Raw genomic sequence first — 22,598 nt, forward strand, 5'->3', positions numbered from 1 at the left:
TCAGATGAATGCATACTAGTAGAATATTACGCCCAGAGAAGATGTGATATTGCTTGAATGAGGAGGGATGCTGATTGGCAGGTAGATGCAGTAGAATAATAGAGGACGGGCTTCAGTTTCCACCGTCAAAAAAGGGTGCGGGTCGGTGACGATACTAAAATAGTAGCGTTTTAAAATACAGTTCATCGGTTTAAATCGCCTTCAACAGAGAGCTCCTTCAACCAATGTGCGGATCCAACAGGACATTGTTTTGATTTATCAGCCAATGGGAGTGAATGGAATTTCTAAGTAGGCGGGGCTATAACATCTCCGTGCCAAGTGGTGCCGTATGTGACGTGAGCTCCGGCAACAGATGGCGGCGGGGAGTACACCCAGCACAAATCTGACGGGGTGGAGGCACTAATGGGGGAGTCCGGACCATCAACTAGACTTCTTTACCTAATGAAGAACTGGAACAAGGCGTAGTCAATCTGACCTCATTGAGAATTTCTTTCTTACAGTCTTGGATTTTTCTCCTTTTGCCTTAATTTTTCCACAAGAGGCCGCAGAAACCTCGGGCTAGATTTGGCTACACACCGACCTAAGTGCATAACGTCTGCGGGATTGTTTGGAAAGTCTCGTGAAATGTTTTTTGCCAGAATTTGGCGGTTTTGAATGGTAACATTTTTTTAGAGTAAATTGTCGGTACAAGATAGCTGTAATTTATGTGGAGTAGAAACAAAGTTAAGGAGACAAGCTAACTAGTTAGCTAGCCTGCTACAATGCTAGTTAGCTACCTAGCAGCGAAACTCTAGCATGTTTGAATGAATGAATTGGCGACTCCCTGCATTTAATTAACAGCTGCTTTATATTATTACAAGAACAAGTCGAATAATTCATGAGACGACACCGATTTTCTACAACAGGGTGAGCCTATGTGGCAAACTCTTCTTTGACTGTTACACTACGCAACGTAACCCTCAAATGGACAGGAATGCGGCTCCAGGGAGTTGGTGGACAGCGGCGATTTAGCACGCAAAGATAGTATTGTGCTAATACCGTCAAAAGTCTGGTAATGTTCATGAAGCCAGGGGAGGCTAATTTTAGCTAGCTACAAACCTTTTGCACTACTTGGACTTGGCTGCGATAGTGTGAAGCTTACGCCCGCTTCGGAATGGGGAACACCGTGTCATGCTGCGCCTCTCCCGAGTCGAGCCCTAAGTTACCGTCGAGACAACCCGCAGAGCGGCTGGATGAGTTCCAGACCAGCACCGAAGTGAGCGACGACAACACCGTGCCCTACCTGCAGCACATAAGCGACAGAGATGTCCCTGACGGTAGGCGTCTACCTGATACCCAGCACACCTGTGACTGATTTTAAACAGCTTTAAAACTCTCACTTTCCTTTCCTGTATTAGAGCACATGCACGTCACACCCATGCTGTTTACAGGGAGGTTCATCTTGATCTAGTCGCTGCCATAGTGAAGAAGCTCCTTCACGTGAATCTAAGCATGCCGACTTTGATGACAGATAATCCAAATATCCACCACATGTGTGCAAGCGCACCCGGTTGTGTCAGCATAACACTAACACTAGACACACAAACAAGATCAATCTAATGACTTGGTGATGCATTCTCTTCCACAAGTGCAGGGATATACACTCAGACGCCCACTTTGGCTAGTATCAAGTTGCCGGATGTGTTTATTGCCATCCCGCCGCGATCAGTGCACTGATGATGATAGTCTTCTCACTAGGTATTTGGGAACTGCAGCATCATGTTGATCACACTGACGTCACACCACCCAGTCAGACATTAACAAGGAAAACAAAAATCCCTCATCATCTCGGCGCCACATTATCTACTTGGAAATGAGCAATAAAAACAAACTCCTCATCATTTATTTATTATTGTCTTTTACCAGCCTCAGTTTTATTTCCGTGGCCTATTATTGAGAGGGGTGGGTGAGAAATAAAACTAGTAATAGAGAGGGATCACGCCTTAACCAGAACAAACATGCTTTAAAAAAAATAAAATGCATCTGTGCACAAACTGAGTCTTGTAATGTGCTACTCGGTGACATTAACTTAGCAGCACCATGCCCACTGCTTCAGAGACACAGTTTAAACTAAGGTTAGCAAATGGGACATGTCTTCAGACAATAATCCCCCCCTCACACTGTGATACAGGCCCCTGCTGGGGAAAGCATCTCAGAAATGTCCCTGTGATATGGGCCCGAGCTTAGTTTTGTACTCTAAGTCCACTTGTATCGCCGCTCCGAGACATGCGCGGTCTTCATACCATTCATGTTGTTGTGGACAGTAGTGTGTGTGTGTGAGAGCAGCTGTTTGGTGAGAGCAGCTGTCGGCAGGGCGAGGGGTCAGAATCTGTCCAGCAGCCCTCCCCACATTCCTCATGTCTCTTCTTGTTGTCCTCACTCCACAAACGCTCCCATCGCCTAATCCCCCAGTCCTTTATGTAACGCGCTGTCTGCTCGGATTTAGAAAGAGAACACCATTCTCAAAGTCAATGCTCGTGTACGACACAGTGCTGTCTGTGTGTTTGCATTTCCTGAATTTAAAGTTCTGTCTGTAAAGTATCTTAATGCCCACTTCTGGAAGGAATAAAAAGCATAATACGATTCTTGATCACTTACATTTATATTTCGGACAAAAGACTGGTCGTCTATTCTCACTTTAAAGAGAGTGAGCCCACTGGGTGATGGGAATTCTGATACAAAAATCCCATGTGTCTCTGGTAGAAGTTCAGTGTCTGCTTTTCATGATAACTCTGAGTGAAATGAAAGTCATTATCAGAGATACTGACTTTAATCAGAAAGTAAACAGTTTAGGAATTTTAGCCGACAGTACAACACAAACATGCATTATACACCGTCCACAAGTTAACATTTATTTGTGTGGTGTCGAGTCTTTCGCTGTCTCCAACCCACAGACACAATCGGATAAGCGATATCTTCCCCGGTCAAGCTCTGCCAAATCTGCACTGCAGCCATCTTCACTTCCTGCTTGTCTCAGACGCTGTTTGTTGTGAGATAAATCCAAAAGGCTCGCGTTGCATCATTTCCTTCACGGTGGATAATGACAACATACAGAATCACACTGTTGTGTTAGAATCGTTGCGTCGGCTAATGGCTTTCTGTTCTCTCCTTTGGCTTCATCATTACCCACCAGTGAGAGAGCTAAGCCGCACACAAGGCGCCTTCTGTTGACAGATTGTCATTATATAGCACTTATGTGCACTTCTTGTTTCCTCAGAGCTGGCCTCGGAGTCCAACCCATCTGACCACGCCCGGGCGAGCACCATCTTCCTCAGCAAGTCCCAGACAGACGGTGAGCAATGAAGACACACACACACACACACACCTGAAACACATTGTTCATTGTTGAATGTCTAGCTTGGCTTTGTTGAACATTTCTCTTCTTTCACAGTACGAGACAAGAGGAAAAGCAACCACATAAATCATATCAGCCATGTAAGTGTCCCAATCTGAATGTTGATCATCTGATTAGTTGAAGTGATTACATGTGCTAAGGCCCTGGAGGTGAGTTTACTCTGTAGATTGGCCAGTTCAAGTTAGTTTTATGAATTAACTGGTGCTTCTCTGTCGTAGATATTTAGTGTTTTGTGTTTAATATCTTAGATAGAGGTTTTTACCAACAATAGAAGCTGTTCGTAATGTAACGTCTTCAGGAAACAGCTGTCAATGAGCATAATGTCAGGCCTAGATATTTGAGATGTGGTCAACTACTTAGTTGTTAAGTATGGAACCGATCCAAAAGAAATGCAGCCACCAGGGCTAGTTCCTGGCCTGTGATGAGTTCAAGTTGTTTGATTGTGTGATTTCAACTTCTCAAGGTATCACCTGGTCCCCTGTCGAAGAAATACAGCTCCTGCTCTACGATCTTCATAGACGACAACACCGTCAGCCAGCCAAACCTCAAAAGCACAATCAAATGGTGGGAGAATCTCACACACACAGAAAAAAACGCAAACACACACACGGCCGAGTTGTCCAAAAGTCGCTCATCTCGCATGACAAAATCCTGTTGCATCACAGCGTGGTAATCCTCGAGTAATGCTTCATGGATGCGTGACTAAAACAGATGCTCTTTGGCCTAATTTACAATAGTCCTCAGTGAGGACTTTATTTAAGTGAATTTTGAAAAACACATTTCATCAGGATTATCTCCGTGTGTTTAAATACAACCTCTTTGTTGGATGTGGGCAGATGTTTTGGTGTGACACACACACACAGAGTATATTAGTCTCCAAATGAGATGTTTGTTATTGAAGCTTAAGGCAAAAACTACAACACATTAACACTATTTTTCTTTTCCCTCTTTCTCCAGTGTCACGTTAGCAATATACTACCACGTCAAAAACAGGTAGGTGTCTTTTTATTTGGTCTCAGCCATGAAATGAGTAAAATGCCCATTGTTTAAAAACTGGTACGTGTGTGAAGCCTGTTGACCGATGTACCCGTGTGTTCCTTCAGGGACTCAGGCAGGTCACTGGACATCTTTGATGAGAAGTTGCACCCCTTATCAGTGAGTATGTTTATGACATTCCCCTCAACACTCAGCCACACTTGAATGTTGAATCTGACAGCTGGAGAACCACGAGCAATCAGCCATAAGCCAAGATAAGAGATGGGATCTGGTTCAACAGCTTACCCCTCGATAGGGCCGTCCCAAGTAATATTTTGGGGGCTTCAGTAATTTGGGGTGGGGGGGCTATACTACTACAGGCTATACGTTACAGAAAATGCATCACCAATGGAGGCCGGCTCACTGTAGGCAAACTGTATCAACCTCTCACACGCTAAAACACACACACAGTGGAACGAAAGAGAGTTTTAGAGAAGCTTCTTATCTTTACGAGCGTCAGTCGCCGCTACACTTCACTCTGAGAAACAGATCTCAGTCAGATATACAGCTGCTAGAACAACAGAGGTGGGAGGGGAGAGGACAGCAACACAAGCTGTCGAACTCTCTTCAAACTTTGCTGTTATTGTCTTATGAGAGATGAGGATAAAAAAACTGTGCAATAATAAGAACAAGTTTGCTCTCATGTTGTTCTGTGAACTAATTCATAAATAAATAAACTGTAGCCTACGTCAACATATAGGCCTTAAATGAAATGCCTGGCTTGGAGTAATGCATATAAAAAACCTGATGCATTCGATTACTGATTTGGATGTTGATTACCATGGCAACGGTCAAAGCTTTGAAGCCTTTGGGTCAGCTTTACTCCTCGAGTACGAGCTGAATAAATGTCCACAGCAAAGACGTCTGGTCTGTCTCTGAAATTAGCATCTCCTTTGCTGTGGACGGTTTCTTTTTGTCCTTGCCTTCAATTATTTTCCTTGTGATTTCACGTCCAGGTGAAACGTAGTGCTGTCCCAACAAGCTGCATTCCCTCTTCTTCCTTCACATTGAGGGCTCATAGTACCTTGTGAACGGTTCAAGAACAAACGTGAACTGTAGTCAGTTATGCATCTTTAAAATGGACGTGATTCACAGCCTAAAGGAACACGAACAGGACAAATGTGTGCTTTCTCCTGTGCTCGTTTACAAATGGTTTCCATTCAGTAGTAGACTTGTGACAAGTCGTTTGGAGGGCTTCTCCAAGCTGAGGATGACATCAAATAGAAGGGAAGCGTTAAAGAATTTGGGATAAAACTGGCACCAACATAGACGAAATCACTGTCTTTTGTTAGAAGTTACACTTCGATAGAACAATCTGCTTTTCAGCCAGCGTGATTGTGACGTTGTACATTTAAGATACATTCCATAAATGTGGCTATTGTGACTCCACGGGTAGTATACGTGATTCTTACATGAATCATTTGAAACGACGGCCTCTGATCCGAACAAAAGTAAAAGCACAAAGCAGCCCGCTGGAAGAGCACTTAGAGCAACACTTGAGCATTTTCCACTTTTCAGACATTTCTTATTGGATTTATTTTCCCCAAAAACTTTATTTATTTGTTTTCCAGACAAATATCAGTAATACACTAAGCATCAAATTGGACTTTTAAGTTGTTACAAAACAGAAGGTCAAAGAAAGAAAAGAAACAGAACACATGTATGAGAAAGCAAACAAAACAAGACGTAAGAAAATAAATATGAGAACATCTAAGTGTGTGTACAATCGAATCATTTAAATAGACATGGTGAGGACATTGAAAAATGGTCTGAGAGTTTGTCAGTTGGGGGATGGTGTTAATGGATTTAAACACCAGAACCAGTCTCACTCTCACATCTGCACTGATTCACCGGTGAATCAGTGCAGAAGAAGCCATCACCTCGCAGCCTGCCTGACGTGTGTGAACTGTTTGTCCCATACAGAGAGAGCCAGTGCCGGATGACTACTCCCACGTCAACCCAGAACACAAACTGATCTACCGCTTCGTCAGGACGCTCTTCAGCGCCGCACAGCTCACGGCAGAGTGTGCCATCGTCACCCTAGTAAGTCTGTCTCTTCCTGGCGCTGTGGTCTACACACCGTGTTTGTTATTAGAACAACGATATTACTGTTGGCACTCATTGGTGAGTTTAATAGAGGTTTAGTTTAGTGCCAAATTGAGTTGAGGTGTGAAGATAGTCCAAATTTAATAAAGCATAGTTTTTGTACAAACCTAATACCTAATCAAATCAGACACTCTAGTCTTTGAATTCCTTCAGAATCCAGTCTGATTCTGAGGCCATTTGTAAAAAATTTAATTAATTCTAAAAGAGAATTACACAGAACTACATTTGATAAAGTTCATGATCGACTTGCAGAAGAACACACAAGCAAAGTTTTTAAAAAATGTTATTCTTGTAGTTCAAACAATGATGTATTACCACAAACCGGCCACCAGAGGGCAGTAAACTGCTACAAACTGATCGGTCCCAAACAACACTTGACAAGCCAGCGTCTGTGTTATGATCACAAGTCACAGTCTCTCCATCAGACATGATCAGAAAGCACCACATCATACATCTGATGTTAAAGACTGAGCACATCTGCTTTTAGAACGTGGCGCTGAAAGAGAAATGTAGAACAAAAATAATTTCTGTCACAGTTTCTTTGGTGTTTTTTTATTTAGCGTGCCTGGCAATTTTACGTTTAAAACGAATGTTCTGTTTTTTCACAATGGCAAGCCGGCCCAAATTAATGTCACCACAATGTTGTAGCTTTTCACAGTTGGTAGCATGTAGTGTGTTTGATTTGTTCTGGCTTTTCCAATGAGTGCAACTACACCATCATCCTCTAAGGCAGGGGTCACCAACCTTTTTTAAACTGAGAGCTACTTCAAGGGTACCGAGTAGTACGAAGGGCTACTTATTTGATACAAACTTCCTGAATAACAAAGTTGCACAGATCACCTTTTAATAATAATAATATATGTGAAGAAACTGTTTGATCACATGTCAGTTAATTATTCCTCACAATAATTATTAATAATGATTTCCACAACAATGATGGTATAGCTACACATATATATTTAAACATGCAACTTTTATTTCTGTTAATCTGTTTCAACATTTGAAAGTCAGAGGTATCACATCTCTGATATATTTGTATCATCACATGATCAAAGCCGGTTACTTTTGCACATAGCGCCTGCTGGTGAATGATCCAGTGGGAATGTAGAAATTTTGCGACGTCTGGGTCACCTTTGCATTGCGCAATGAAGCCTGCATGCCGGCCCGTCATCGCGGGAGCCCCGTCTGTTATCACCGACACCAGCTTTTCTAATGGTACCTTTTTCTCCACGAAGAAACTAGTAACCAGTCTCGTCTATAGCGGAGCGGGGGATCCAACCCTTCGAGGCGCGCGCGCGCGCGCGTCTTCAGGCGCCCGCGTTCAAACCTCTAGTCTGGGCCTTTTCGGTCGGATTGCGTTGCCTCGCCTCTACCCCCGCCACCCCTGAGTTGTTGCCCCGCGGCCTGTTCCGAGGATTTACGGACCTGACGACGGGGTGCGCTCGCGGCGCGCGTCTGGCGCCAACGGGAAGCGCCCGCCATTCAGAACCTGAAAACCTAGTGCGGCGGCCTCGTCCTGGCTGTCCGCCGTGCGCCTCCGGGTACCCAACTCTCTTATGACAAGAAATATTGTAATTTTAAAATCTGCACTAATGCAAGCGTTTTTGATTAAAAAAAGAACAGCAACTACAATTTTAGACGGAGCTCCATGATGACTAGTGCTATTTTTAGAACATGCCTTGCGGGCGACTCACGTGGTCCCTGCGGGCGACAGGGTGCCTGCAGCACCGTGTTGGCTACCTCTGCTCTAAGGTGTTCCCGTTGCAACACAGTTATACTAGATACAACATTCATTAAGTAGTGGGTTAATTGTAGTACAGTTAATTGTGTATTACCACTGAACACAGGTAGAGGGGAATTTGCTGGTACACAGTACATGGACTTTGCTATTACCCAGGGTTCACCTGGCTGTTCTCCCCGGTAGCATATAGGGAACCAATAGGGGAATTATTCAGGATGCAAATGCCAAAGGCTTGCTGGTTCCTCACTTCAAACTTTAAATGTGAACATTCTCCTGACTCCAGGTGTACTTGGAGCGCCTGCTGACCTACGCTGAGCTGGATATCTGCCCAGCCAACTGGAAGCGCATCGTCCTGGGAGCTATCTTGTTGGCTTCCAAAGTCTGGGACGACCAGGCGGTGTGGAACGTCGACTACTGCCAGATCCTTAAAGACATCCCTGTGGAGGACATGTGAGTCTGTTTTTTTGATATAAAAAAAATCCCCCACTGTGAAAATGAGGAAGATGGAAACAGAAATCACTGGTGAGGGGAGGTATCATCGAAAATATTCGTCAAGCGAGAAGCCCTGTTCTGAAAGTCGATGTTAAATACTTTTAAAACGTATTTTAGATTTGAGTTTGGATTGTAGCGTTCGGAGCACGACTCTGAGGACTCGATGTTAAATTAATTTGATGTCATTCAGTCACATGACTTCACGTCACTACCTTGAAGCTAAAGGCTTGATGACGTTCGGTAGTTTCATTTAGCCACTTGTTAGCTGCTGCCTGTTTAAGACATTTTAAGTCATTTATTTACTGCCGTATTTCATGGTGTTGGGGAAAAAAACGTTCAAATCATAAACAAATGGATTTGGGAAAGAACAGGATGTGGTGGAAACTCAAGCTGTTGTTGTAAATTACTGCCATCTAGTGGCTCTTCTTTTTGTTGTGTTGAACACTTTGTCCCAATTGACTGGTGAGATAAGTTATTATAACATTTTAAGTCAATTATTTAAATGTTACCATATGACCTTAGTGTGGCAACCTGACCCACCAGACGTTTACACAGAACAATCCGAGGCCAGTGATTGGATGAACCCGCTGTCAATCAAACTCTTCAACCAGCCACCCTGCAGGACACTGATTGGTCCGCTCACTGGCTGGACACTTGAAGCCTGACGAGATGGATTTTTGTGTTATATGTGTGGAAATATAGTCCTGGTATCACACTAGATACCACATAGACAATCTTTTTTAGAAAGCAGAATTTAAATAATGTCAATGACAGTTGTCAGGGCATAAAACCAATCAAAACTCGATAGTCTAACAATGACATAGCTGTCGGTGCTGTAAAGTTTGAATTGAATCGTGGATTTGGAGACACCCCTAGCAGTGGCCTAGCTTTGTGTTTGTCAAGCTTGTTGGTTAATAATTGTCAGGTCGTTTCATTAATACAGCAAAATGAAAATACATTTAAAAAAAGTGTTGTTGAGGCTGACATTTCTGAGCTCCAGATTTTTTTAACAAAGGAAGATTCATAACAAACGCATTCTCGTTCTCATGCTGGCACTACATATTGCTCGCCCTCTTCATAACAGAAATATGTAGCAGAGATGCACTTAGAGCAGGCAGAAGAAGAGAAGACGGCAGTGGATGAGGGCTGCAGCATCTCTGTCCATCAGCTATAAGAGGCCAGGGGCTGCACTCGGACCGCCCCGGCTTTATTGTGTGTGAGTGTGTATAGAAGAGGTTGAAAGTGCCTCCCTGTTTTTTTGCAATTTGCAAAGTCTCTCTCTCTCTCTCTCTCTCTCTCTTATTTATAAATAAATAAATAAATGTCTGACCCGCACTCTCTCCGCTCTGTGTTTCATTGCTGTCATTGAAGTGTCTTTGTGAGCCTGCTCGGGTCCGGGTGGACTGATGGGAAGAAGGGAGAGATGGAGAGAGAGAGAGGGAGAAACGCTGGGGAGGGTTTCTCAAGTGCTCTTACTGCTTCTACATAATGGGCCCCGGCTCTCGCCCACTCCATTAGTTGCCCCGGGAGACCAGACATCACACGCACACTCGCGCTCGCTCCTTGCCACCTTTGCTGACCAACAAAGCATCCTAGATGCCGTCTCCTTGGCGACCACCTCCCTTAGCTTTTCTCATGGCAGTGATGATGAGCAGGAGGAAGGCTGATGTTGGTGGTAGTCTGAAAAAAAGAGTGTGTGTGTGTCCATTTCTTTGCTAAAAATCAAATCACCTGCAACCGCAGATGAAGCAAAATGTTTTCATCGGGATCTCATGGGATTGGGATTACTTTAGTGTTTTATTGAGTATTATTATATACTATAAAACTGTAAAATACATTTTACAACATTTAATGCACCTGCTGCCATTTGAATAACAATATGTAGCAAACACTCATATTGATCTGGCAACACATCTCCACAGAAGATGACATTGCTTTTTAGCCCTCTGCTCTTCCTCGGTGTAATGTCCGATGGACGAGAGCTGTCGGCTAAAGTTCTAATCGGACGTTTTTGTCTGCGTGGAATAACCCTCAGGTCTCTTTCCGCCCGCCAGGAACGAGATGGAGCGCCACTTCCTGGAGCTGCTCCAGTTTAATATCAACGTGCCAGCCAGCGTGTACGCCAAGTACTACTTTGATCTGCGGCAGCTGGCTGATGACAACAACCTCAGCTTCCCCCTGGAGCCTCTCGACAACCAACGCGCCCAGAAACTAGAGGTGAGCCGCCCTCTGCAGAAGCCGATCAGTTAAATTCAGTTCATCCCGGTTGGTCTCGTTATGATGTACCTGTAATATTTGCCTGTTTCTGGCCCACTGCTCGTCAGCTGATTCATCATGTTCTGGTTGTGCAGAGCTCTTGAATTAAAACACAACGCTCAATTTCTTTCTCTGTAACTGTGTCTGTGTGTGTTTGTCCGTGCAGGCCATTTCAAGACTATGCGAAGACAAGTATAAGGACCTGAGTCGATCAGCGATGAGACGATCCATCAGCGCTGACAACCTGATAGGTATACGACACTCCAACGCTGTGCTGTCATAGGCCGGAGCTCACCCCCGCAGCCAGGACCCCAACTCACTGGTTCAACGTAGCCGCACGGACAGGGTTCAGGCATGAAATGCTACTGTATGACCTCAGCATTACGACCGTAGAGCAGCGCCATTGAAAGCTCCACCACACAACTATTGTTTTCACAAATCCCTTATTTATTTCTCTCTCGTCCCTTATGTCCCGGAGCAAGTGTCCCGTGGGAGTTGCTCTACTGCCGTTATCTCTGAGGGGTGGTCCTGTCTTTGTATTGTCCGACAAATGTAATTTTTCCCCAAAAATATTTGAATTATCCCATGCAGCCTGAGCGTTATTCTATGTTTTAGTTGTCACCAAATTCCATGAGATGACCAAAACCGACAATGTTGGTCCGTCTCGCTGTACTTTCTGGCTTCCCTACCCTCACTGTGGCACTCAGCCCCATTGGTTTGTACTGAGGACGTAAACGTTCAACACGGCTCACTATCTAATTCTTGAATGCTTTTTGAGAGGCATGAAACGGGAGGAAATGGTGCATTTGATGGTCTATTTGTAGCGCTGGATTAATACACATTTGGTGCTTCTAGTGAGTATTTACAGCAGCAGGCCGGTGCATGTAGGATCGACTCTAAATACACAGTGTACAGTACACTACTGCTACTATTACTACAGTGTGTGTTCAAAGGAATGAAGGAACATGTCGCCCAGTGCAGCAATGTGGCTCATTGGTGTATTTTAACAGTTTTTGTTCAACAAAGGAGTATCAGGCCTGTGAGTACACAGACAGCGGATCACTTCAATGTTGGTTTTGGTCTGTTTTTGGGGGGGATTTGTTGACTATAAGAAAATATAGAATTAGACATATATTTAATAGGCTGATCAAATCGGATGCAAAAGCTGTTCCTTGTAGATCAGAGCTACTTTTTAAGAGTGTATAAAAACCGTGTTTACCATTAATTCCAGTGTTGTATGATTCTAGTAAATGGACATGTGAATTTGGATGGAGCACACAGCATGTCAGGGTGTTGAACTATACATATTCCACAGGAGTCCAACCTTCAGTCAGCTGTTGTAGCGAGTCTGAGAATCCGGAGTGCTGGTCTGGGGTCAGTTTCGCTTTCCGGATCCACTTCAGGAGGTCCAAAAAAAAAAAAAAAAAAAAAAAAAGGGCCAACCTACAGATTCTGGATCAGTATTGCTTCGGAGCGGCTCCCAGTAGCAGTTAGGTTGACATGGTGACGAGATATAGGTCGGGTCCACACGGTCCACACGGTCCACCCTCAGTATAGTATGTGTACCCTGCCTCAAAGAGCCTGTGCTTGTCCCAGACCCCCCACCAGAGCGCCGGAACAAACTACATAGACATGGAGGGGGATGAAAGAGACTGGCAGGTACTCCCCTCCTTTTTGCTTACTATGTAGGCTACTTAGCTGTGAAAGTTGTCTTGTTTTTAATTGAAAAAAAAAAAAGAAATATTTTAAATAAACACTAATCATGTATAACAAAGACATGGCGTGGTCATTTCAAATTGTGTTTGTGTGTATGATCAATGTGTTGTGTGTGCGGCTCGCTGCGCTGTCTTGGCACAAAGCTGATGTAACAGTACAACCAGTCTGCCACCAGTCACATGCCCGGAAACATCATTAAATGGTGACTCTACTTTCATGAAATGTCTTTTCAGAAGAAAAGGTTCATGGCCTTATCTGCTATTTCACACATGATGACATTATTATTATTATTATCGTATATCATCTTCTAATTAAGCTGATCATAATGCGAGCTACGTCCGGATCTTTCAACAGGGTTCGTACGGTCATGGAAAACCTGGAAAAGTCATGGAATTTTAAAATGGTTATTGGAAAAAAATAAAATCCCAAATATCTTGGAAAAGTCATGGAAATGTGTTATATTCATATATTCATGTCGTTCATTTACGGTGAGTTGTCAGCCAGCGTTTCTCAGATTGGAGTGAGACGAGGAGAAAAGGTGATGTCGTGATCTTCACAATAAAACATCTTTGATGTGACTGCTGAGTTGACCACGGAGATCTGAGTGTCTGCTGACTTGACCGCAGTCGATTCTTGGCCAATCAGCGTTCAGATGTCTACAGCGTCTTCATTTCCCTCCGTTAAAGTTTAAGTTACGTTATGTTCCGTTAAAGTTCAGACTTGCTGGGTTAAGTTAACGTCCACTGCATGCGGAACTTTGTCGACTGTTAACGTTCGTCATTATCGCGATTTAGGAGGAAAAAACGTAACGTGATGAAACATGCAGCCCCCCCGTGTTCCGGTTCAGTTCACGCGGTCACTCTTTAACGTTAAACCCGAACACCGGCGCATCTGGTTGCAGGTTGTTTGTTTTAACTCAAAGTAGAATGAGGATGATTTCGTGGTCATAATAACTTTCATGACCACGAAACATGAGGCCCAGATACTGATGAGATGATGAGGTCAAAGAGCTTCAGGAAGAGGAGGCTGGTTGTGTAGCGCAGCTTGACGCAGGGCTGAGATGTGAAGGAGCTGGGCCTGGATAAAGGTGGAGCTGGGCCTGGATAAAGGTGGAGGTCTAAACAGACGTGAGTACAGCTTCCTGCTGTCAGTGTTTTAAATACATTAATAAGGCAGGGTATGCTAAATGTAGCCTCTGCTCCAAGGAGATGAACTACATCAACAAGGGCTCACATGCCCTCTCATCACACTGTACACACTGTTCACTGTGATGACCACAGCCAGTGTACTAACAGTCCCAACAGTCCCACGTTGCTCCCAAGAACCCTGAAGTAATGAGAGGGTTAAGGTGCCTGTACCTTCATTTCAGCAGGTTGCTAATGCAGAGGTGTGTATAGATCACAGCTATTATTTTACTCTTGATAAACTACCATAGCCAGAGTAGATTATCATTTTCATTTAAATAATTGAACTGGATTGAATGCATATTAATTGCAAATAGAAGATAGGCCACAATTCCAACAGCTGTACAGTAACAGTGGAAGTTAATATTAAGCCATACAGTAACAGGGTTCAATGAATAATTTGTACTACAAAAGGGAAAGCAATATGTGCACTAGCTAGATGCTACTACCTGCTAAAGCTCTTATTGATGTGTCGGTGTCAACCAGAGTATATTTATAAATGTTTATTCTTTTAATCAAACTATTGTCTCTCATTCGTTTGTGTCATTTAAGGTATACTGGATGCTTTGGAATTCTCATTGTTAGTTTAAATACTACATTTTCTCACTTTTTCATGTATACACCGAGATTTCACAAAATGTTTGGTCATGGAAATTTGGTTTAGAGTCATGGAAAAGTCATGGAAATCCATTGGTCAAAATGTGTATGAACCCTGTTTCAAGATAACTTTATTTCTCGGCTCAACACTTCCCTGGATTTGTTTTGAGTATTAGCCGTTTTAGCTATCGTGATGCTACCTGCTATTTATTTAAAAATATGTTTTTTTTTTATGATGCAAACGTCTCCAATCAGAATGCGAAGAAACACTGTTGGTCATTTATTAATAATGTTTTTTAAGTAAAGTAAATGAAGAGTGCAGAAATTCGGAATTTTCTTAATTTTGTTGTTTTTTGACACAATCGTTAGGACTGTGATGTGAGACTGCCAAACGTCATTTTACGCTGTAGCTACATGCTTGTGTCCTGAGCTAATGGTTTTATTTATTTACTGACATTACAGTTGGAAGCAGTTACTTTTCTCACACGTCAAAGTTCTGATCTCCGTTTTAAAACCATTCAACGGCAGAAGTTTATCAGATATATTGTCTGTGTGTAACTATCATGCAGCTAATGTAGGAATGTAATAAGTTGGAGCTAAACACAGTTTTTGAATCAATCCAATACTGCTTTCAGAAACTCTTTCAAGTTGGAGTGCTGCTGCAGAGTTCCGTGTGACCTTATTTGATTTATTTTTTTTGCATCAATGTGATGATGTGCCGTGATTTGGAAAGTATTTAATTAGCAGGATTAGCCAAAAACATGACATACACATACTGTGAGATCTAATTATCTGTCATAGGTCTGTCATTGATGATTCACAAATGTCCAAAATCTGAATGTATACTGCTTATAGCCAACAGGTATGAGTCTTGTTGTTTCATTGTATTCTGGTCTGTGATGCGACTGTCAGGCTGTGGTTTCAAGATGGAGAACGGCGCCAATTATTAATTTCTTCTGGTAGAATATTAGCACAAATTCCAATGTTCCAATACAGTGAGCGACTGGTCCGCACATCCGCGTTCTTGCACACTTGAACCATTGAAAAAACGAAAAACTAACTTGTGCTCATAAATTGAAACCTTAAAAAAGCAACATGTATATGCCATATGCCAAATATAGAGAAACACACAGAGGTGCTGCAAACTCGAGATCAACTCAGTTTTAATTCCACAATATGAATCATAATCTACAATATTTTTTTCATATCCTTTCAGGAACTCTATCAATAAGAGAGCAGATTTACACGTCGACAAAAAAGAAAAAGAAAAGCTAAATGTCAGTTTTTACCAACACTTGCCGGCATTCATCATCACTCGTACAATCACGTTCACTCGCACAAATCAGCCTAATAAATTAGAGATATGATCTAGCACGTGGACACGCAGCAGTCTAACAACACAACTGGCCAACAGCATTGAATGAAAACATCACCGACACTCGCAGAAAACAACAAACGCTTCATTTGCACCACGTGTCAGACGTTTAAATACTGTCTTCTGATGTGGGGACTTTTTGCACAAAGCTTTCTTTTTTTATAATTCGTTAGTTTGTACTGTTGAACTCCGAAAAGAAACACAAGATGTGCCCTCTGAGAGGAGACGGGAGGTTCCTTCACTTTATGTTGTCAGTGCTCCTGAAAACAGGTCGTCCACATTCGACCACAGACCCCTGCTTTAAATTTGGCTCTGCAGAATGTTGATACATACACACCTCTGGACAGATTTACATAATAGATAGTAGTAAATAGTGTTAATGCAGTCAATTGCGATTTAAAAAGAAAAGAAAAGCATCTTCCAAAAGTGCTTGTTGATGCTAAGTTATCAAAAATAATGACAAATGTTTAAGGTCCACTTTGAAAACCGATATTTTTTCTTAAATAGACCCCAGACCTATGGAAGCCCATTACCCCCAGCAAAAAAAAACTGACCTCTACAATATTGAACTTAAATATGTTAGATATTTTGCGTTTCTTCCTCTTCAGATTTTAATTGATTATCAATTAGTACTTTTCATCAATTAATTACTAAAAATGTGTGCACGGTTTCCAACTAATCAAGTAAGAGGAATACTTGGTTTCAAGTTGCAAACATTTAAGTCAAATTGTTCCAATAAAAGAACGTATAGAAGCGACATAATGGGTATAAATAATACGTCTGTTTTTCGTCTTGCTTGTGGAAATGCCTGTCACCAAGGAGATGTCTTATAATCGACTAATTATTTAAAAACATCAGTGTGACTGCAAAATCTGTCCATGTCCATGGCATGAAATCACTAGAAAAATATCAGTAATGGTTGACAAAGTGAGGTCTTGGGACATTTTAGAGGTCCTTCAGTTGGTATCGGGGAGTCCACAGCAGCATTGTCAAAACACAAATCATAAAAAGTTACTATTCCAATAGAAGATTTCATTGTAGCTGCTATTTTTCTGTAAGTCTGAGTGAGGATGGGACTTATGGGGACTGAGGGTCTGTTGTCTAATATTGACCCCTCAGGGGGAGTCCCTGATGTGGAGAACATAAAGCGGGCACCTCCACCTTCAACCAGCAGATGGGGGTAGAGGCCAAGTTCAGTTTCATCCCGCAGTTTAACCTGATCACTGCCCATCGGTCCACACAACACCAACACGACTAGTTCAGAACCGAACCAACACAGGAGCCTAGAGGTCACAACGGTATCCACTACAAAGACTGGATTACTTTGATTACCTAGTCTGAAAAAAAACAACGAAACAAAGACGGCGTATCAGCACTGTGTCAGTTTGACATTATAAAACACACCAGATACCACACGCAAACATGACATGAAACAGCACATTTATGTACAAGTTCATACAATTCAAATCGGACCAGATTGGTTTCTCTGGTGTCCTGCACTTAGTTACAAACTACACATACCACATAATACACCTTTTAACAGCAACTTTATACAATATGTACATAAATAAATATGTTTTTGTCTCTCAGTGCTCAGGGTAAACCGATAGGAAGAAGCGTGTGTGGTTCCATCATGGATCCATGTAACTCTGTTAGGTTTGACGATTGTTTTTTTTACTTTTTCTTTTTAGTAAATGTCAAGTTTGGTCAGCTGCATCAGCTCGACTGCTTAGAGAAGCAGTTTCAACTGTTGGGAGTCCCTTTTCTCAAAAGTCAGACTCTTTTTAAATATTCTGTCTTGCTTAAATTATGCAGGTTGTTCATTTAAATGTTTCTCTTTTTACGCTGCTCCATCGTGTTTTTTAAATTCAGTCACAATCGTCCAGTTTTTTGTGAGAGCTGAAATTCTTTCTCCATGTTTGGATACTTGAGTTCAGGTAACTCTTACCGCGCCAGTCAGTTCATATGTGCGATGGAGCAGCTTTATGGTACATCCCCAATGTCAGCCCGGTCCCAGTATGTCCGGTTAAAGCGGTGCTGGCCTCACTGTACATGGAGGGTGGAGCGGTGGCTTTCTGCGGCCAGCAGGGGCAGCATCGAGCCACAAACCTCCTCCAGGACTCCAGGGTTTTTCCTGACCAAATCCAGACCCCCGAGGTGATGCCCACCACCAAGCACATTAGGTACTTGAGCATGAAGACGGCATAGTCCGGGCCCACGCCCGAGCGCTGGCGCTCCGACGGGCAGGAGCACGCCAGGGCTCGCTCCCAGCCGGGCCGGTAGTGCTGCTCGTAGACCAGGCAGGCCACCACAATGGTGGCGGGGACGGTGTACAGCACCGTGAAGAGCCCGATGCGGATCATCAGCCGCTCCAGTTTGTCCGTCTTGGTGCCGCCTTGCTTGATGATGCTCCGGATGCGGAAGAGCGAGACAAAGCCGGCGAGTAAGAAAAGTGAGCCGGTGAAGAGGTACACCACGAGAGGTGCGAGCACGAATCCCCTCAGGTTCTCCAGACTCTGGTTCCCCACGTAGCAGATTCCAGCCACAGGGTCCCCGTCCACCGAGCTGAGGGCCAGGACCGCGATGGTCTTGACGCTGGGGATGAGCCAGGCGGCGAGGTGGAAGTACTGGGAGTAGCCTGCGATGGCCTCGCTGCCCCACTTCATCCCCGCGGCCAGGAACCAGGTGAAGGACAGCACCACCCACCAGATGGAGCTGGCCATGCCAAAGAAATACACCAGCAGGAAGACGAGGGTGCAGAGAGCGGGGCCGGTGGTGTCGTAGAGGATGTGCAGCTGGTCGCCGCCGACACTGCCGCCGGCGCCACACGCCACTCGCTCGTGACCCGCCACCAGGCGGATGATGTAACCCAAGGACACGAAGAGGTAGCAAGCAGCCAGGAAGATGATGGGCCTCTCCGGGTACTTGAAGCGTTCCATGTCAATGAGGAAGGTGGCGACGGTGGTCAAGGTGGAGATGAAGCACAGCACCGACCAGAGTCCCACCCAGAAGGTGGTGAAGGCGCGTTCGTCAGCCGAAAAGTAGGGCTGGTGGCAGGGCTGGGCGCAGTTGGGGAGGGGGCCGGTCTGGACCTGGCCATACAGAATATGGGACTCCCTCTTGATGGGGACCAGGGGGTCTCGACAGCGGCACTCTCTGTCGCACTGAGGAGGGCTGGGGGGTCTGGTCCGGCCTTTCGGGGTGGGCTTGGGGAACGGTGGAGCCAGGGTGGTGGCCTCGCTGCTGTTCTGGTCCATGCACAGGGTCTCGTCGCCCAGCTGGGGCAGCTGTTCACAGCTCATCCTCTCGGGCCACTCAAAGCCATACTGGCTCATCAGAGGGGAGCAGCCGCGCTTGGCCCGTTCACACACGGACCGGCAGGGCGGCAGCGGCTTGCGGTAGTCCGGCAGGCAGATGGGAGTGTACATGCTGCACAGGAAGAAGAGCAGGTCCGGAGAGCAGCGGATCCGGACCAGGGGCCAGAACTGATGCACCTCCAGCCCCACCTCCTCCTGGGTGTCGTGGTTGAACAGGTTGGGCATGTAGGTCAGGTTGTAGCCGATGCCCCTGCACATGGGCACGGTTATGGGCTCACACACCAGATCCTTGGAGGCTCCGAACGTGAGACCAGGACACACGAACAGCAGCAGCAGCACGAGGAGCCGCGGGAACACCGGGCTGCACGGCGCGTGCCGCACATTAGATGCTATATAGAACATGTTTTAGAATTATTAATTTAGAGTATTAAAACAAGAAAAAAATCAAAATAGAGGGTGAAGCAGCTTCAGTTCATCCCAGAAAACTTTTTTTTTCTTCTGCTGGATGGATCAGGACCAGAGTTTCATTCTGCTTCTCTCTTCCTCTTGATTACAACTATATAAATGAAACTCCTGGCGGTGATTCCAGTTTATGTTTGTCCGTAAAGGTCCACAGAGCGCCAGACCGAGCCTCTGCTGTCAATCATTCACCAGAGCTCCCGCAATCATTACGGAGAAAGTTCATCTCCGGTGGTCACGTTCCAATAAATTTAACGACCTTGTAACATTTTTAACAGCCCCGGTGGTTCCCGACGGGTCGCACGCGCGCCAGGAAAAGTCGCATCGTGAGCTGTCCGAGGAAGTGTGAGAAAACAAATGAATGTTTGAAAGTGAGCGTAAAAGAAAAACAATCTCCAGTCTCTGCGTCCGGAGCCCGGTGTGTAAAATCCACTTGACGTTTCTTCCCTCAGTAACATGAACAGCTTTCAAGCACGGTAGTGTTTTTTCTTTCTTTTCAAAGTTACACAGGTGGCATCTCTGCTGCTTCTAAAGGAAAACAAAATAAAACACAGGAACAATCCGAAGCCTCCTTCAAGGGTAAAAACAAAAATCCAAACGTGTCCTGTGTGATCAAGTGCAGCAGCGTGCGGCTGCAGCCTTCACTGAGCCCCAGGACGGAATAAAGTCCGCCTGGAGCTGCAGCACCTCCTCATCACACACACGCTGCATTCAGGGGCTGTCGGAAATGTTACATTCGACCGTGAACGCACAGAGGAGATTTCAAGCGTAGCCAGTATGAAAAGGAAATTAAGCATTTCCTGCATGCAAGGAAACATTTTAGGAATAAGATAGAACTTAGTTTATCTCAGCTGTTGCAGTGCAAAGTAGGAACAATTATAAACGTGTGAACAAGCTCAATGAGTAAGGGCTTAAATTTCTCAAAAGTGGATGATTTGATTTATAACGACATGCTCCAAACCAAAACAAATCAACAGCTCTGAGATAAAAGTAAAGACACTGTTAATATCTGACCACACATTTTTTCTCCTCAGTGATTACCAACAATATGCAAGTTTGTGTATAAATTATGGCAATTAAAGACACTACGAAAAGGAAAACAAATCAAGTTGAATAAAATAACAAAATTAGGAAAATTGAAGCAATTCAAAGAATAAACGATATTAAGAAATAGATGAAAATAACAGATGATACAGTTGTATTGCAGTTCTACTGCAGTGATTTATTTACTTCAAGTGTCACTGTAGGCTTATTCTGCAGGAAAGTAACTAAATAGATGACATGTACTTTATTACAAAGGTCGTATGACCAACAACTTTGAAGGAAGTTGCAATTAAGTATTTACACTTTATGTTTCCATGTCTAAAGTTATGTTGACAATTTTTGCTGACTTAAATTATTTATCTACTACTAAACTTGTTTGGCTGTTCATTTTCTGCAAATTGACTAATTAGTTCATCAACTAATTGTTTTCGTGCTAGTATTAATAATATTTATTTGCAGTCCATAGTTAAAATGAGGTCCAGCTCAACTAACTGCAACATTAAAAAGCCAATAGATAGCCCATATGCAGGATTTAGAGTATTTTTTCAAAAGTGGTATTTACTACTTTTACTTGCATTAAAGATCTGATTACTTTAAACACTGTAATTCCGTTCGTCTTCTGATCTCCAGTACAAACTATTTCACAGTTGCAAATGTGAACGTTCCAAATGTGTCCCGGTTTGTTTCCTGTTCCAGTGTTTATATCTAATCTGAGAAATATTGTTCCTAATCTGGATTTGTCATTAATAAACACACTTCACGTAGATTCCCATGTGTAGAAACTACTTTTGACACGGTCCATGTCGTAATTGTGCCCCACTGACTGCACATGAACGCACCAGTGAGTTGTATTTGACTTCCTGCATTAGGAGGTAGGACTTTACCTGGAGAGCCTGAAGGTATAAGGTGATGGATGAGGTCTCTTCACCCACAGACACCCCGACCACACAACCACACTCGCACACACACACACACACACCACACAAAACAATAGTGACAGGCATATTTATGTAGCATTTCAAATAATTCACAATATTGTTGACATGTACAGTCATTTCCCTTTCTCATACCTGCAGGCTGGTTATCACAGTCCTTCTTTTGTCTTGGGTCTTTTCTATTTTACAGTCCTTCTGTCTTTTTGCTCTTGTGTTCCTTTTTAACATCACTAAACATCCCCAGGTGCATGTATAGAGGAGTACTGATATGCAGTTAGCTCACATACACTCACCCAGACTTCAGTTTGTCATTAACATCCGCCAACGGTCTCTTTGCCATTTCCTGTTGGCTCCGATTACACCGACGACGACGGCAGGACGTGAAGGACTGACACATTTAATGCAACACGTGCAATGGATGTCTAATCATGCACACCCATAGCGGACTAAATGCTAATGATTAGTTATTTATTCAAAGCCGACATACTCTATTCCAACCCATATGTTTTGTTTTGCAGAGGTTAAAGAGGACCCTTGTTCTTTGTCGTCAAAGTTTTTTACAATCTGGCATGGTGGGATTTAGTAAAGTTGCCAGAGCAATTGTAAAAATCTGTAGTGCTCAATAACTGATCGTATGACTCTGCTCTCTACGCTGCTCACACACACACACACACACAGCCATATCCCACGTAGGACAAAGTTCACAATGCTCTCTGGGGGACAAAGGTCTCAAAAGGTGTGTTTGTGTGTGTGTTTGTGTGTGTGTGTGTGCGTGTGTGTGTGTGCATGTGCGTGTGCGTGTGCTCAACATATCAGCCAAAACAAGTCGTTCTCAGTCTGATTCACCTTAACTCAAGTTACTTTGACAAATGAAAGCAAACAGTGAGGAGTTCATATGTAAAGCCTGGACGGCATCAATCTCCTATGTGTACACACACACACACACA

The 22,598-nt window shown here is 43.8% G+C and overlaps 2 protein-coding genes across 3 annotated transcripts; one reads left to right on the top strand and one right to left on the bottom strand.

The window, feature by feature from the left end:
* Nucleotides 1–313: 313 nt before the first annotated feature.
* On the top strand, nucleotides 314–12,798 carry ccnyl1 (cyclin Y-like 1). The gene is made up of 10 exons (XM_076081846.1): nucleotides 314–1,316; nucleotides 3,257–3,331; nucleotides 3,431–3,474; nucleotides 3,858–3,958; nucleotides 4,352–4,387; nucleotides 4,498–4,549; nucleotides 6,353–6,472; nucleotides 8,560–8,726; nucleotides 10,823–10,985; nucleotides 11,191–12,798. Exons 1-10 carry the CDS (start codon nucleotides 1,154–1,156, stop codon nucleotides 11,305–11,307), a joined length of 1,038 nt encoding a protein of 345 aa, XP_075937961.1. The 5' UTR covers nucleotides 314–1,153; the 3' UTR covers nucleotides 11,308–12,798.
* Nucleotides 12,799–17,857: 5,059 nt separating this feature from the next.
* On the bottom strand, nucleotides 17,858–22,343 carry fzd5 (frizzled class receptor 5). 2 transcript variants are annotated; one of them, XM_076081845.1, is made up of 2 exons: nucleotides 22,322–22,343; nucleotides 17,858–19,509 (listed from the first exon to the last, which is right to left on the bottom strand). In XM_076081845.1, exon 2 carries the CDS (start codon nucleotides 19,469–19,471, stop codon nucleotides 17,858–17,860), a length of 1,614 nt encoding a protein of 537 aa, XP_075937960.1. In that variant the 5' UTR covers nucleotides 19,472–19,509; nucleotides 22,322–22,343. The 2 variants fall into 2 exon arrangements, with proteins under 2 accessions (XP_075937960.1, XP_075937959.1); XM_076081844.1 differs by lacking the exon at nucleotides 22,322–22,343 and having other exon boundaries at nucleotides 17,858–19,615.
* Nucleotides 22,344–22,598: the final 255 nt, after the last annotated feature.

Source organism: Anarhichas minor, unplaced genomic scaffold (assembly GCF_050575085.1).
Source record: "Anarhichas minor isolate MPS153535 unplaced genomic scaffold, ASM5057508v1 ptg000087l, whole genome shotgun sequence".
Lineage (NCBI taxonomy): Eukaryota > Metazoa > Chordata > Actinopteri > Perciformes > Anarhichadidae > Anarhichas > Anarhichas minor.

Excerpts from the sequence above, each read along its gene's own strand:
- fzd5 (XM_076081844.1), bottom strand. The coding sequence starts at position 19,615 with ATGTTCTATATAGCATCTAATGTGCGGCACGCGCCGTGCAGCCCGGTG.
- ccnyl1 (XM_076081846.1), top strand. The coding sequence starts at position 1,154 with ATGGGGAACACCGTGTCATGCTGCGCCTCTCCCGAGTCGAGCCCTAAG. Across the intron at positions 3,475-3,857 it reads ACATAAATCATATCAGCCAT|GTATCACCTGGTCCCCTGTC; the intron begins GTAAGTGTCCCA and ends CAACTTCTCAAG. Across the intron at positions 3,959-4,351 it reads CTCAAAAGCACAATCAAATG|TGTCACGTTAGCAATATACT; the intron begins GTGGGAGAATCT and ends CTCTTTCTCCAG.